General features: G+C 44.5%; 1 protein-coding gene across 3 annotated transcripts in view; it reads left to right on the forward strand.

Annotated features, from left to right (window-relative positions):
- The window catches only part of LOC129853582 (transcription factor 7-like 1-A), a 50079-nt gene that overhangs the window by 11653 nt on the left and 22286 nt on the right, over positions 1–16140 (forward strand). For all 3 annotated transcript variants that reach the window (XM_055919775.1, XM_055919772.1, XM_055919773.1), the window contains exon 4: positions 14125–14208. In XM_055919775.1, coding sequence (XP_055775750.1) covers positions 14125–14208 — 84 coding nt within the window. The remainder of the gene's footprint in view (positions 1–14124; positions 14209–16140) is intronic.

The raw sequence follows: 16140 nt of genomic DNA on the forward strand, positions 1-16140 counted from the left end.
TTTTGTTTACAACGTGCTACTGCTTGGAGGCTATTTACGTGAGCTATTGTGTTGAGTCTTTGGAAGAGCAGTGCATATGCCTCAGTGAGTTCCTTATAAACAGACTGGTTATTATTTGTTTGTTGCATCTATTTTTCGATAATGGGTTTTGCCATGTTATTCCATTTTTTTCTCCTTCTTTGCTATAACTCATATTAGACTGGGCTTCGCAAAGCCCCTCGTTAAACATGTATAACTAGCTCCATGGAACCTCTCTCTCACTTGTTGTTGGTAACCACAGCTTTGCTTGGCGTCAGGCGGGTGAAGTTGTTCATTAGGGAACAGTTTTGTTTGCTCTCGGATAATACGGAGGTGTTGGCAAATAAATTAGATTACATGAGATGAGGACTTTGACCTCAAATTAGTTGTTTGCTTCGTTATTTTGATTGAGCTGTGTGCTACCCCATGGTTTAAGATGCGCATAAGAAAAAAAAGACACAATCTTATCAGCAGCGTTAATGGGTCAGTTCAGCCCTGTCCAGATACTCTCTCCCCATAGGGTCTCCTGTTTCAGATGTCACTCAGAGCTTTGTTTGCCCCCCAAAGGTGAAGGGTGAGAGGTCAAGGTTCAGGGCCACTTGGCTGAGTGGGCACCAAACCCCACCAAGCACATCCGTTCCCTTTTTCAGACCAGCTCTAAGCTGTGAAAAGAGAGGGAAAAAGCCACTCTATTGTTAAATATTTTTTTTCTTTCACAATGATTTATCTCAAATAAATGTTTGGGTTCACTCTAATCCATTGATGTGATTATGGTGGTTAAATACTTTCACATGGATGTAATGACATTGGCTTCGAACTTGAGATATGGATATGGTGTCTTATTGCAGGCTACGCTAGGGCCATTGTATAACTGTTGTTGGTATTTTTGCTGGAGGCCTACTTTGTCTCTCCCTCAATAATTACCCTTCACCTCCATACATAATGGCATTTAGATTGATTGAGCTTTTCATAAACGTCTGACTTATTATTTGCATGTGAAAAGTCATATTGTGAGGTTTACGCAAGGACTCTCCATCTCAAGATCAGCAATCTTGTTTTGCACCTCAGCAAAATTTCACACCACACAAATAAAAGACTCTCAGCCTTTTTGTCCATAACACCTCCAAAGTTTGTGAGCCAAAGACCTCTCTCGTCAGCCCCCACCAACAACTCCAGCCTCTTTCCGTCCCACCACCCCCACCCCCAAAATGTCCTCCAGTCAGGTTTATTATGCAGTTTCACGCAGACCAAAATTGCAGCTGCATGGAGAGCAATCTGGATCACATTATCTCAGGCGATGTGATTTATAAATTGTTTCTCAGGCCATAAATCCCTACTGTAATTGTGCACAAGCTCCCCTCTCCCTTCTCTCCCCCCTCCCCCTTCTTTCCTCCATCAGCCCCCCCCTCTTCTCTCTCTTTCTGTCTCTGTCTCACTCTGAGCCACAGCTTACAGTGCTTGGGTCATCTCAATTTTTTTGCTGGAGTGAGCACTTTGGATTTGGAAGAAGTTTGTTACACTGTAAAGTAGGATAGGTTTAGATTTTTTGGAAAGAATATATCTGGAAATAAATATATTTTCTTCCACTCTCCATCAACAAAACTACTATGTGAGCTAAACAGCATGTGCGGTATTGCTATGGCCAGTGGTGATTGTGGAGAGTGGTTCGTGTTCAGGTCTGTGGCTGCGTGGTCTTGGCTCTACATTCCCGAACACTCTCAGTGTAATTGGTACACTGCCCTGTTCCTACCTGGGAATCTGATATTTGCTGCAGCCCCTGATCATAATCACCTTGCCCCTCTCATAAGAATGTATACCGATTTGAATTATAGTAATATGCAGCGACTGGAATATTTTAGCAAAATGGCAAGGTCAGCCTTTAGTTGATGTTGGTGTAGTTACAGCATCTTTATGGATTTCAATATCTTTCCATTGGCATTTAGTGGCCCTCCATTCTCCCTGATAAAAGTCTCCATGATATCATTGGCATTCATCAAGACCCCTGGCTAACATTGTGCCTTTGGTACTTCCCGTCATTCCTCTCAGATACAGATAATTTTATTTCATTTGACATGGCATTTATTATCTGTAAAGATTTTATTTCTTTAAGATCACAGAATTTCATCCCTCCCTTTTCCTCCAAACCCTCTGAAAAGTATTTGTTCAAGAGGTTTTTCCTAAGTATTGACAGGGACTGAGAGGTATTAATGTGTGCTCAGGAAGGTGAAGATTCCCCTGCAAATGTTTACTACTCCATTGTTTTGCTGTCAGGCGACTTGGTGATCCTTGAAGAGGTTTAAGGATCTTATGACCCAGGCTCGTTTTGCTCCGTGTTCCTCCTAAAGGCTGATGTTTCTGGAATTAGGGAACTGGCAAGCAGGAGTATGTACTGACTGCTTGCTCTGGGTTTAAATGTACTTTCTTAAGAAAGTGTCATTTTATTTACATTTGTACTAGTGAACATTTTAATGATTTTGTATGGTAACTGCTGTTTGACCCATTTTAACATTTTCGTCTTGAAAGGTGAGTCAGCAACACAGTCTAACTTTGTTTGATTAATAATTTTTACATGAATACGATTGTTTAAGTCCAAAATGCTGCCATATTAAACTTGAACAATGTGACTTGGATGTATGGGCTGTAGTAACGCAAGAGGAACATAGTGTTCAGGCATGCATACCCGCAGTGTGTGTGTGTGTGTTTCAGAGGGAGAGAGAGTAAGTTAGCAGTGGGGTGAGAGGGATGTCAGGCAGTAAAACTGAGACGAAGCAGGGCTGAGACTTCAGGCCCTGAGATTTGTGCCTGCTTGCAGTGCAAACACTGGAGGCATCTGCAGGCAGCTGTGTGTGTGTGTGTGTGGTGGTGGGGAGGGTGGAGCTGGTGGAGGAGGCTGGGTGGCATTGGGGGGTGGCTGCAGAGAGAACACAATCATCCCTCTGTTTTCATAAGACTTGTGGTATGTGAGAGCAGAAACAAATGTGTTTAATTTAGGCCCTTTTTCTCTCTCCCCTTCTCCCCAGCACCCCACCCACTGACCCCACTTTTTCAAACTGACTTTTTCTAAAAGATGCTTCATGGCCTCCTGCCTCTGTCAGCTGCTCTGAGGCAGTTTTAAAAGACTAGACAAAATCGGCCTGGTTTGCTCTGTCAGAAAGCACTTATAGAAAAGTTGACAGACTTATCATCGCTTTAAGATCAAATTTACTCTGAGGTATAAATATTTATCCACTTTTTCTGTAAAAAGTTTATTTGTATGTTTCTCCCTCAGTTTAGAAGTGATTACTGTGTAGTGGTATTTTCCCTGTTGTGTGAGGGTGTATGGTGGACTTATTATTGTGTCTTAATCAGCTTGGCAGGCACCACACTCTCCATTATATTGGTAACCCATGCTGTCCCTTTTAGTCTATGTGTTTTGGTTAAACATGAAAAATGTAGGTTTCAATGATGTGTCTTTTGTTTAGATGTTGCACTTTTATTTCCATCCCTCGCTCTCGCACACGCACATACACACATACACGCACATGCACACACATGCACACACATGCACATGGAGTTCATTTGATTTCTCTGTTGAGCTTTACAGTAAACATCCAGCCAACCACTGTTAACCACCACATGTTCTGGAGTTAATTACACAGAGGTTTACGGCTGTGCATTTCAATGAAAGTAGGCTGCTCCCAAAACAATAAAATGTTGTGTTACTGGACAAACAATGACAGTAGAAATGATGTGAAAGACAGACAACGTCTTCTTCGTTATTGGTGTAGCATGGTTTGATATTGGACTGCATTAACACTAGGCTTAACAGAGAAGCCTATCACAATTGAAAGCAGATACGCCAGGTATGGAAAACCACATAACTGACTGCAACAGCATGGCAGCCTCCTATCCTCTCATGCCAGACACATGATTATTTTCTTATGGCTCTAATTATACATTCAGTTTTATTCGACCTGCCTGTTGTTGTGTTCTGTAATACAATTGCTCACTTATTCCAAACTTTCACCCCAACAAGGCCTCACAAAGTGCTTATTTTCCTTAACCACATCTTATTGAAATTGCCTTAAAGTCAATTAAATAGAATAAAAACTATACTGTGCTTCCTTTAAAAAGGCTTTCACTCTGCTGCCGTAGCAACACACTTTAAGCTCTGGCTACAGGAAGCAATAATTCAGGGTCACATCAAACCCCCCCAAAAATTAACCCTGAAATAACTGCGTGAGCTGTAAAAATGCATAGTCTCACTAAAGCCATTTTCCTCTCTAGTAAAACCCCCAAGGCACTATTCAGAAAGGCCAAAATAAGAGTAAGCAAAATCCAACATATAACTTGGGCTTGCACTTCATGTTCATGTACAAAGAGATTGTGTATTGAGACTGAAGTCCAAATTCATTAGTGGGTCTTTACAAACAAAACCTAATGTTTGCAGCCTAAAGAACTCGGGGCTTGAAGACCAGTTTGGCATTTTTCAAAATATGCATGAGCTAGTCATATGACACGAAAGCTCATTGAGTTCAATGAAATTGAATCTCTGGTATGTTTGTGTGATATTTAGAAGTATTTTCCCTGTTGAGTATCAAACCAATACCAAAAGTGTGGATGAATTAGCAAGTTTTTTTCTTCTTCTGTGTCTTAAACCTCTACTTTGTAGCTTGTAGACGACCGTGGCAGTGATGTCAGCTCTGTATTGGACTAAGACTGATAGTTGTGAGAAAGCATCGATGGATGTTATGTTGGATTTATCTGGGACTCTTTGGCACAGTCTAACTGGTTGAGAATCTTCGAAAAGCCCCATCCACTGTGTTTTTAATACCTCCCTCAGCCTTCCTTCCCTCTTCACTCTCCTCTCTCCCTCTTTGCACTAATAGTTATTTTGTGTACAAGAGCATGTTAAGAGGCAAATGAGCCTGGCCTTCATAGGCCATGTTGCCATAGAAACCAGTGCACTCTGGATGGCTGACCTTTGACCCATTTTCCCCGGCTGTGAATAAGAGAGCAGGGCGACCAACCGGGTCACAATAGAGGCCCAACGAGCGGAGGGAGTGCCCCTGTCACAGTCACTTAACTTCACTCCTCTACTTACTAATGGATACTTCAAATGTGCTAGCCATTAGCAGGATGCTAGTGACACTGCTGGAAACAGCGGCCTTCTCAGGGTTAACCCCACACATAAACTGGATGTTTGCTCTGGGCTGGGGGGGGCATTGAGAAATATCATTCTGTTATTCACATATCCTACCACACACATCTATAATTTTTGATGTACTCATATTCAAAATGGCCTAGTTGGTATTGTATCCATTTTATGGCATGTGCATTTGGCACACAGTTTTTCCTGAAAAGGGGGGGGGGGGGGGGGGGGGGGGGTGGTACCAACACTGATAAGGACATTGAAAGTGGTTTGATAATGTTTCATTGTATTGCCTTGGAGTAGTTCATACATTGTTCAGTTTAAGAATATAACTGTTCAAGGCAATATTTGTCTTTAATGTGAAGAGCATCTTGTTATTTACTGACAACCCTATAAAGGTGGCCAGTGTATATCTATGTTTAGGTATGACATGATAAATACAGTGTGTGGATATATTCGCAGTAAAGAATTGTTATTTCCATCAATTATGTAGGCACCATAATATTTTCTCCATGTTTTATTTCTCCTTGTAAGTTCCTTAGTTTTCCTCAGGATTGTTTTCCTTGACAACTTCCTCCTAAGGTAATCCACTTTACTGCAGTCAGACTGGATAATGGGCTGTTTTTCCACTAGGACCGTTCCATGTTATTTCAGCAAGCCATGACACCCACCATCTCCGATTTTTCTGAAATAATTTCTGTAGTTAGAAACAGATATTAGCATTCCCGCAACATTATTTTGTTAAAACATAATTTTATCTCTAACAAGAAGTATACAGTATCCATTTTCTATGTTAGACAAGTAGTATGTTTACTGAACAGAAATCTAAACGCAACATGCAAAATTGTACGGAGTTACAGTTCATATAAGGAAATCAGTCCATTTAAATAAATCCATTAGGCCCTAATCTATGGATTTCACGACTGGGGAAAAAAGACATGCATATGTTGGTCACAGATACTTTAAAAAAAGGTAGGGGTGTGGATCAGAAAACCAGTCCGTATCTGGTGTGACCATGCAATGCAAATAATCTCCTTCACATAGAGTTGATCAGGCTGTGGAATGTTGTCCAACTCCTCTTCAATGGCTGTGTGAAATTGCTGGATATTTGCGGGAACTGGAACACGCTGTCATACATGTCAACCCAGAGCATTCCAAACATGCTCAATGGGTGACATGTCTTGTGAGTATGCAGGCCATGGAAGACATTTTCAGCTTTGTTTCAGAACATTCTATTCTCTGCCAATAGCGCTGGTGGACATTCCTGCAGTCAGCATGCCAATTGTATGCTCCCTCAACTTGAGACATGATCTGTGGCATTGTGTTGTGTGACAACTGCACATTTTAGTGGCCTTTTATTTTGCACCTGTGTAATGATCATGCTGTTTAATCAGCTTCTTGATATGCCACACCTGTCAGGTGGATGGATTATCTTGGCAAAGGAGAAATGCTCACTAACAGGGATGTAAACACATTTGTGAGAGGAATGAACTTTTTGTGCGTATGACATGGTACCAACACTTTACAAATTGCGTTTATATTTTTGTTCAGTGTAGATGCGTCTCGGAGTATTATGTATTTATCCTATGTAATGTATTTCATTTTTTTCCCCTGTTCAGAGAATTAGTCATTTAAGTTCTTAGGTTTGTGTCCCATCCTTCATCCTGATGTTACCAGGTTCTGACCACTAGATGGTTTTGTTCCAGGTGATTTTTATTACATTTTTTAATCCCCCCACACCTCAGTGTTTGGTCCAAATGTTAAAGGGATATTTCACCCAAATTCTAAAATGACATATTGGTTTCTATATGCAGTCTATGGACAAGGTATGACAGCAACCCATGCTTTGGTTTTGTTTAACTGGCCTTTGTTTCAAATGCTAATACTTAACATTTGTGGCACAAAAAAGTCAATGGTACCTATATTGGCATTTCCACGCTCCATTTCCAAATCCTCTATAAGTAACATTTTTGAGTTACACAATACATTTTTAGATACTTCAGGGTGATTTGGACATGAAGCGTGAAAATTGTAATTTAGGTACAATTTACCTTAATTGGATTTGAAACAGTGGGCAACAAAACCAACGCATGGATTGCTGTCATACCTTGTCCATAGGATGCGTACATGGTATGGAAACCAATGGCATTTTGGAATTTGGGTGAACTATCCCTTTAACTTTGAGGTGTGGGGATTCTTTAACAAAAGACCTAGAACAGCACCATCTAGTGGTCAGAACCTGGGAATATCAGAATGTAAGATGGGACATAAACCTAACTTAAATGACAAATTCTCTGAACAGGGGAAATAAACATCACCATACTACTTGTGAGACATAGAGAACTCAGAACTGATACTATATACTCGTTGTTGGGGTGTGGAGGGTCCGTGGGTGGCTTTTGTCCCTTTCTTTGTATTCCTCATGTCTAACTAGTGGTTAGAAAAAGGTTTAGTTCAAATCAGATGTTAGGTACTATATTTAATTAATATGAAATGAATCCTATACATTTAAATGGCCAATTTGGGTGCAATAAATTAGCTTCTCAGATCAAATTATATTTCAACAAAATAATGAAACAATTTCAGAACAATCTGAGATGGTGGGTCCTCTTTGTGCTTTTTGAGGTGGAACGACCCACTAACAACTATTTCTGTGCCCTGTAGCAGCCAAGCTGACCAGCGGAACTGCTTGTCGTTTCCCCATCAATTAACCACTAATTAGCACAATGAGGGCTGGACTTTGCCTATGTCTATGTAATTGCCCGCAATGTCTGCAAACAATGGGTCTTAATTCAAACTCGGTGACAAGGTGTGACTACTTACAGCAATTGTCTTTGCTCTGCAAGCTTATGTCATGCATAGATCAAGTAGAGGTGTCAATGGCTCGCATAAGCAGGTGATTTGAGCGGAGAGAAACGGGGGACTATGGTGTAAGGTTTGACAAGGCAAACGTGTGGAGCTGCTATTCATATGGGTAGAGGATCATTAACACCTCACTCTAACAGCAAGCTGTGTGGCCCATTTGTTTTCTGTTGGAGGGCAAAAGAAAACCATAGGGAGGGGCTCTCCACACAGTAGGTGATTGACATTATCTGCTGGAGCAGTCACTGGAAGCATTCCTCTGGCCCTGCTGTTTGGAGAGGAGAGGGGTGGGAGGGGGCTTGATGCCACAGCGCAAGGCAGCTTTAGGGCAGGTCTGAGCTGGAGTGTCACTGTCAATTAATCTGTTGCCATTGGAATCTTAGAACAGTGTATTAACATTTTAAAGTCATTTGGTTAGTAATTTGTAACCATAATAAATGGGTCTACAATAGGGGTTTTAGACAAGATTGCTCTTTAAAATAGACATTGTAGACACTCCAAAGACACAGTTTTGTAGTTTTGTTTGACTAGAACAGAATACTCTGAGGATGTGTCATGCCATTGACATCAGATTGATAACACTTTTTAAAACACTCCAAAGTCTGCAGATAGTTGGTGGAAAAGTTTGGCCTGTTTTTTTCTCTCTCTGGCAGTGTCTGATTTACTTTGACAACAAATGTCCAGACATCTGCCTCTCCTCTCCTCCATGCTCTGATGTTGTCTGGCCAGCAGTATGGCACCACACACTTCAGAGATGACAAAGACACTTGGCTATGTTCCCCCCTGCTCTGTGAGAGAAATTTAACAATTAGAACCCAACTCTGGCAGTCAGCATGCCCCAGAGCATATGCTGTATTCTCTCTGTTCGAAAAACCAAAGAGTTAATCTTGGCTTTTTGGAAATTTTCTGTGGCGACTTTGCCACCTTTGTTGCATCTGGGTCCCTGACATGTAGCACAGTATTCTACTGATGTCTATTTTGAGTTCTGGAGGCTGGAAGACAGAGAGGCATGGAAATGGATCAGATATTTGCAGAAGTTGACTATTTGCACAGCTCTCACAGCTTTCTATCTGACACTCTTCTCTAGAGCAGTCTCTACAGTGAAACCAGCGTCTCGATGGAGGCCAACCATAGGCCTGCTCAAATTGTTTCTAATGAAATGAAGGACATCTGTGAAGCATTACAGGACTGCCTGAAGTTTACTGTAAAATGTAATTGCTGATTTTAGTTAATCAGTGTTTTCAATCTTTTACAGACTATTCAATAAGACTGCAGCCATGGGAACCTCCTTTTCAGTAGTATCTTCCTATTTACCGTGCCTTCCTTTCTGGGGTTTTAAGTACCTTTTTTATTTGGGGGGGATTTAATGAAGTCTCCTAACCAGGTTTCTGTGTTATAGTCCAAAACACCATTTGGATTTGATTTTGATTGAATGGGGGGAGGGGCTCGATTCTTAGGCTAAATCGGGTACATACTAGATTCAGCCGCGGGCTGATTTTGTTCGGAGCGGATGGTCAGGGGCAGGAACATAATTCTAATAATTTGTTCACTGCAAATTGACCACACCTTAGTCCAAAAATAGATTGTTTTGAACATAAGAATCATTTCATAACTAGATTACATTGAGACATGATCACTTGTCTCTTTTTATTTTTTTTCGTGGGAATACTTGGAGAACAAATTTTCTAAATGAAACGCATTTTTAACAGAATTCCTGGTAATTTTAGCAACCTCTGGCCTAAATGTTCTGTTATTTTGCAGAGAGAACATGTCATTCCCATTTGGATTTGAAGCTTCCTCCCCGTACTTAGAGTAATGTAAAGTTCTTCATGAGGAACACTGATCTTTTGCCAATATACAGCTCATTTGGAAAGTATTCAGACCCCTTTCCCTTTTCCACATTTTGTTACGTTACAGCCTTATTCTAAAAGTGATTACATTACACATAATCTACACACAATACCTCAAAATGACAAAGCGAAAACAGGTTTTTAGAAATGTTTGCAACAAATAAAAATGTACGGAAATAGTTTATTTACATAAGTATTCAGACCCTTTGCTAGGAGACTCGAAATTGAGCTCCGGTGCATCCTGTTTCCATTGATCATCCTAGATGTTTCTACAACTTTATTCTAGTCCACCTGTGGTACATTCAAATGATTGGACATGATTTGGAAAGGCACACACCTGTCTATATAAGGTCCCACAGTTGACAGTGCAAGTCAGAGCAAAAACGAAAAAATAAATACAAATAAAATAAAACACATGAGGTCGAAGGAATTGTCCGTAGAACACAGAGACAGGCTTGTGTTGAGGTCCAGATCTGGGGAAGGGTACCAAAAAATGTCTGCAGCATTGAAGGTCCCCAAGAACACAGTGGCCTCCGTCATTCTTAAATGGAAGAAGTTTGGAACCACCAAGACTTTTCCTAAGCTGGTCGCCCGTCCAAGCCAAGCAATCGGCGGAGAAGGGCCTTGGTCAGGGAGGTGACCGAGAACCCGATGAGAGCTCCAGAGTTCCTCTGTGGAGATGGGAAAACCTTCCAGAAGGACAAACATCTCTGCAGTACTCCACCAATCAGGCCTTTAAGGTAGAGTGGTCAGACGGAAGCCACTCCTCAGTAAAAGGCACATGACGGCCCGCTTGGAGTTTGCCAAAAGGCATCTAAAGAACTCTCAGACCATGATAAACAAGATTCTCTGGTTTGACCAAGATTGAACTCTTTGGTCTGAATGCCAAGTGTCACGTCTAGAGGAAACCTGGCACCATCCCTATGGTGGTGGCAGCATCATGCTGTGGGGATGTTTTTCAGCAGCAGGTACTGGGAGGCTAGTCCGGATCAAGGGAAATATGAATGGAGCAAAGTACAGAGATTCTTGATAAAAACCTGCTCCAGAGTGCTCAGGACCTCAGACTGGGGCGAAGGTTTCCCTTCCAACATGATAACGACACTAAGCACACAGCCAAGACAATGCAGGAATGGCTTCAGGACAAATCTCTGAATGTCCTTGAGTGGCCCAGCGATAGCCCTGACTTGAACCCGATCAAACCTCTCTGGAGAGACCTGAAAATAGCTGTGTATTAACGCTCCCCATCCAACCTGACTGAACTTGAGAGGATCTGCAGAGAAGAATGGGAGAAACTCCCCAAATACAGGTGTGCCAGGCTTGAAGCGTAATACCCAGGAAGAATCGAGTCTGTAATCACTGGCGAAGGTGCTTCAACAAAGTACTGGGGGTCTAAATACTTATGGAAATGTCATATTTCATTTTTTTCATTTTAATCCATTTTCAAATAAGGCTGTAACGTAACAAAATGTGGAAAAAGTTAAGCGGTCTGAATACTTTCCGAATGTACTGTATTTGTGCGTGTGTGAGAGTGTGTCAGAAAAGATTTATAAGAAGCATTTGAATAACTTAGGCTCCTCTGAGTTGATCCCTGAGTTGTTTTTCTCCCTCTTGCTCTCCTTGTCTCCCCTACCACAGCTCACTGGACTGTTCTCGCTCTCTTGTTAGTGAGTGAGTGAGTGAGTGAGTTGTGTGTAGTTGACTACAGTGAGGTAGGGTGTGTAAGGTTGAGTAGACATTTGTAGGGAGGGTAGTGGAAGATGGTAGTTTGAGGGTTTCTTTCTCTAACCAGCCGCTCCATAGTGTACAGTGGCAATTATTTAAAGGAGGCTGACTCTTCTGAATATAAAAGTGCCTTAGGGCATGTTCCCCAGTCCTGGCAGAAGCTGTCAAATAAGGGAAGGGGGGGGGGGGGGGGGGGGGGGGGGGAGCGGGGGGTAGGCATGGTCAGGGTAGACCAAACGCTCACAATAGGGCTTGTTTCATTTATGGAGGGACTCGTGAATGACATAGATTAGACAGTGAAAACTGTATTGTTTTGTTTTTTCCCCCCAGAAAGCAGCATTCTTTAGGCAGTATGCACAGCGCATAATACATTTTCAATGGGGAGCTAGCAGCCTCGAAAAGCAAGGGCCTTCTGACAGTTGTATGGACTTGGGCCCATTAGTTGGAACCTGCGATTCAGCCTTGAGCAGTGTGTTGAAAATGAAAAGGGCTGATGTCAACTCCAAGAATCCCCCCCCCCCCTTTAGATGGGAATAAGGGTCCCCCTCCCTCCTCCCTCAGTACTCTATTGGACCCCAGCTGTCAGGAAACAATACCCTCTGCCTGCTCCGACAAACTCATTCCTGAATGTTTTTTTCCCCTCTCTCCCTTTCCCCCTGCTGCTATAATGTCTTTTCCATTTTTAACCCGCAGTCATCCAAGTTTCCTTCCTCTCTACAAACTCGGAGTGATGAATGAAGCTTTAAAAATCAAATCCTGCACAGATGATTGATAAGTCTTTTAAGCCTTGAATAGGCTTTTGTCATCTTTCACATGTGTGCAGTGAGTTTTCCCCACCATATATACATCACTTTGTGCAACAGTATAATTTATTAATGAAAGTGCACAGCCTTGGTTTATGTAATATGAGGAAACGTGCAATGTCTTATTGTACAATATGGCCTTTTCCCATGCAAAATACTCTTTAATTTGTTTGATTCTGGGATGTGGTTTTGAGAAGTTAAACAGCAGGACACGATGACGTTATGAGTCAAATGTGATGTGTGTGTGTGTGTGTGTGTGTGTGTGTGTGTGTGTGTGTGTGTGTGTGTGTGTGTGTGTGTGTGTGTGTGTGTGTGTGTGTGTGTGTGTGTGTGTGTGTGTGTGTGTGTGTGTGTGTGTGTGTGAGCGAGAGAGAGAGAGAGAGCATGTATGTTTTAGTGCACTAGCCCCTGAAACAGCTGAGCTGTCAAAATGGTCTTAACCTTTAGATCAGGGCAGTGAAACAGTCAAAGGTCCACTGATAAGGCCTAGGTGGCTGAGGTTGGTTACAGGAACCATCATTCTCTATGTAGCCTGCTTCTGACCTAGCCATTTTGGGGAGTGCCATACTCAACATAAATTAAACTACTGAGTAATGTGCTAAACTTCTCGCAACTAGAGGATCCATTACTAAACAGCAATGCTGTTACATTACTAATGACACATGCAGAGGTGTTGGAAACATGTTGGTATTCAGATGAACTTTGATACCACATGCCTATGTGTGCTCGCACAAATGCAGCATAAGCTGAAATGAAAACCCTTTTCATGAATTTGAAGTCGTTGGATACCATGGAGAAAATCCACATGCATGACAATCTGCTGTATCCGGTATTTAAACTGATTCACAAACCAGATGGTGGAGCTATGCATCGAACAGATCACCAGCTCCACACAGCACCAAGACTGACAGGGAAAATATATTTGAAACATGTTGCTTTCAGGCTGAGATAGAACAACTCCTGTATACATGATCCTGTTCCAAAGTGAGGATGCATGGGCTGGGCTGCCATAAAATAACAATTAGTGTTTTCCTTTCCCCCCAAAATTAAAGGAAAACACTAATGCTCCATATAATGATAACTATGATAACAAGATGAAAAATGCTAACAAGGAGAGTGGATTAGTTTGGTTTGGGTCAAAAGGCCAAAACAATTCACCAGGATGCCATAGGCTTAGTGTTGAGACCCCACCCCTGCCTTTCCCTCCCGTTCTGATGGAGCTTCCTTCCAGCTGTCCCTTCCCACCCGCTAGTCGATGGGCGCCCACAGCTGGACTCTTGTTTTTTCTCTGACAAACGGAGATTTCACAGTCCCCCTCCAGTCTGCTGTGTTCACTTCCCTCTCCCCCGCTCTGCCAAAAGCCGGTGTCTGACTCCAACAACATATGAGTCTCATACAGGTGTCTGTCAGAGTTCTGTCTCTCTGCTGGCTCCCACACCATTTATGACATGGTCTGCTCTGGAATAGCTCAACCATATTTCATGCAATTCAGTCTCAACAAGTATTAGCGAGTTGGTCTAAACACATTATAGCAAGTGCATCGATAATGGCATGTGGTGTAAAATTGTGTGAGTGGTAAATTTGAGTGTGCACCAAGCAGATTTGGTATTATTGTATAAGAAATACATTCATTTTCACTCTTTTCACCCCCCCTACATGTTTTTGTATGCTTGTCATTACTGTATTATTTCAGTGTCCAGACATGTGTGTTTCATGTTACCTATTCTTCACCCCACAGTACCTGCAGATGAAATGGCCTCTACTGGATGTCCCTGGAGCTGCCGGACTCAAAGACCCCCGCTCCCCCACCCCAGGACACCTAGTGAGTACACCACACCATCCATCCAGCCACCCCCGCTCCCCCACCCCAGGACACCTAGTGAGTACACCACACCATCCATCCAGCCACCCCCGCTCTCCCACCCCAGGACACCTAGTGAGTACACCATCCATCCAGCCACCCCCTGCTCTCCCACCCCAGGACACCTAGTGAGTACACCATCCATCCAGCCACCCCCTGCTCTCCCACCCCAGGACACCTAGTGAGTACACCATACCATCCATCCAGCCACCCCCACTCTCCCACCCCAGGACACCTAGTGAGTACACCATACCATCCATCCAGCCACCCCCACTCTCCCACCCCAGGACACCTAGTGAGTACACCATCCATCCATCCAGCCACCCCCACTCTCCCACCCCAGGACACCTAGTGAGTACACCATACCATCCATCCAGCCACCCCCGCTCCCCCACCCCAGGACACCTAGTGAGTACACCATACCATCCATCCAGCCACCCCCGCTCCCCCACCCCAGGACACCTAGTGAGTACACCATACCATCCATCCAGCCACCCCCGCTCCCCCACCCCAGGACACCTAGTGAGTACACCATCCATCCATCCAGCCACCCCCGCTCCCCCACCCCAGGACACCTAGTGAGTACACCATCCATCCATCCAGCCACCCCTGCTCTCCCACCCCAGGACACCTAGTGAGAACACCATACCATCCATCCAGCCACCCCCGCTCCCCCACCCCAGGACACCTAGTGAGTACACCATACCATCCATCCAGCCACCCCCACTCACCTAGTGAGTACACCATACCATCCATCCAGCCATCCCCGCTCCCCCGCTCCCCCACCCCAGGACACCTAGTGAGTACACCATACCATCCATCCAGCCACCCCCACTCTCCCACCCCAGGACACCTAGTGAGTACACCATACCATCCATCCAGCCACCCCCACTCTCCCACCCCAGGACACCTAGTGAGTACACCATACCATCCATCCAGCCACCCCCGCTCCCCCAACCCAGGACACTTAGTGAGTACACCATACCATCCATCCAGCCACCCCCGCTCCCCCACCCCAGGACACCTAGTGAGTACACCATACCATCCATCCATCCAGCCACCCCCACTCTCGAACCCCAGGACACCTAGTGAGTACACCATCCATCCATCCAGCCACCCCCGCTCCCCCACCCCAGGACACCTAGTGAGTACACCATACCATCCATCCAGCCACCCCCACTCTCCCACCCCAGGACACCTAGTGAGTACACCATACCATCCATCCAGCCACCCCCGCTCCCCCGCTCCCCCACCCCAGGACACCTAGTGAGTACACCATACCATCCATCCAGCCACCCCCGCTCCCCCGCTCCCCCACCCCAGGACACCTAGTGAGTACACCATATCATCCATCCAGCCATCCCCACTCCCCCGCTCCCCCACCCCAGGACACCTAGTGAGTACACCATACCATCCATCCAGCCACCCCCGCTCCCCCACCCCAGGACACCTAGTGAGTACACCATACCATCCATCCATCCAGCCACCCCCACTCTCGAACCCCAGGACACCTAGTGAGTACACCATCCATCCATCCAGCCACCCCCGCTCCCCCACCCCAGGACACCTAGTGAGTACACCATCCATCCAGCCACCCCCGCTCCCCCACCCCAGGACACCTAGTGAGTACACCATCCATCCATCCAGCCACCCCCACTCTCCCACCCCAGGACACCTAGTGAGTACACCATACCATCCATCCAGCCACCCCCGCTCCCCCACCCCAGGTCACCTAGTGAGTACACCATACCATCCATCCAGCCACCCCCGCTCCCCCACCCCAGGACACCTAGCGAGTACACCATACCATCCATCCAGCCACCCCCGCTCCCCCACCCCAGGACACCTAGTGAGTACACCATCCACCCATCCAGCCACCCCTGCTCTCCCACC

This window comes from Salvelinus fontinalis, chromosome 4, assembly GCF_029448725.1.
Source record: "Salvelinus fontinalis isolate EN_2023a chromosome 4, ASM2944872v1, whole genome shotgun sequence".
NCBI lineage: Eukaryota > Metazoa > Chordata > Actinopteri > Salmoniformes > Salmonidae > Salvelinus > Salvelinus fontinalis.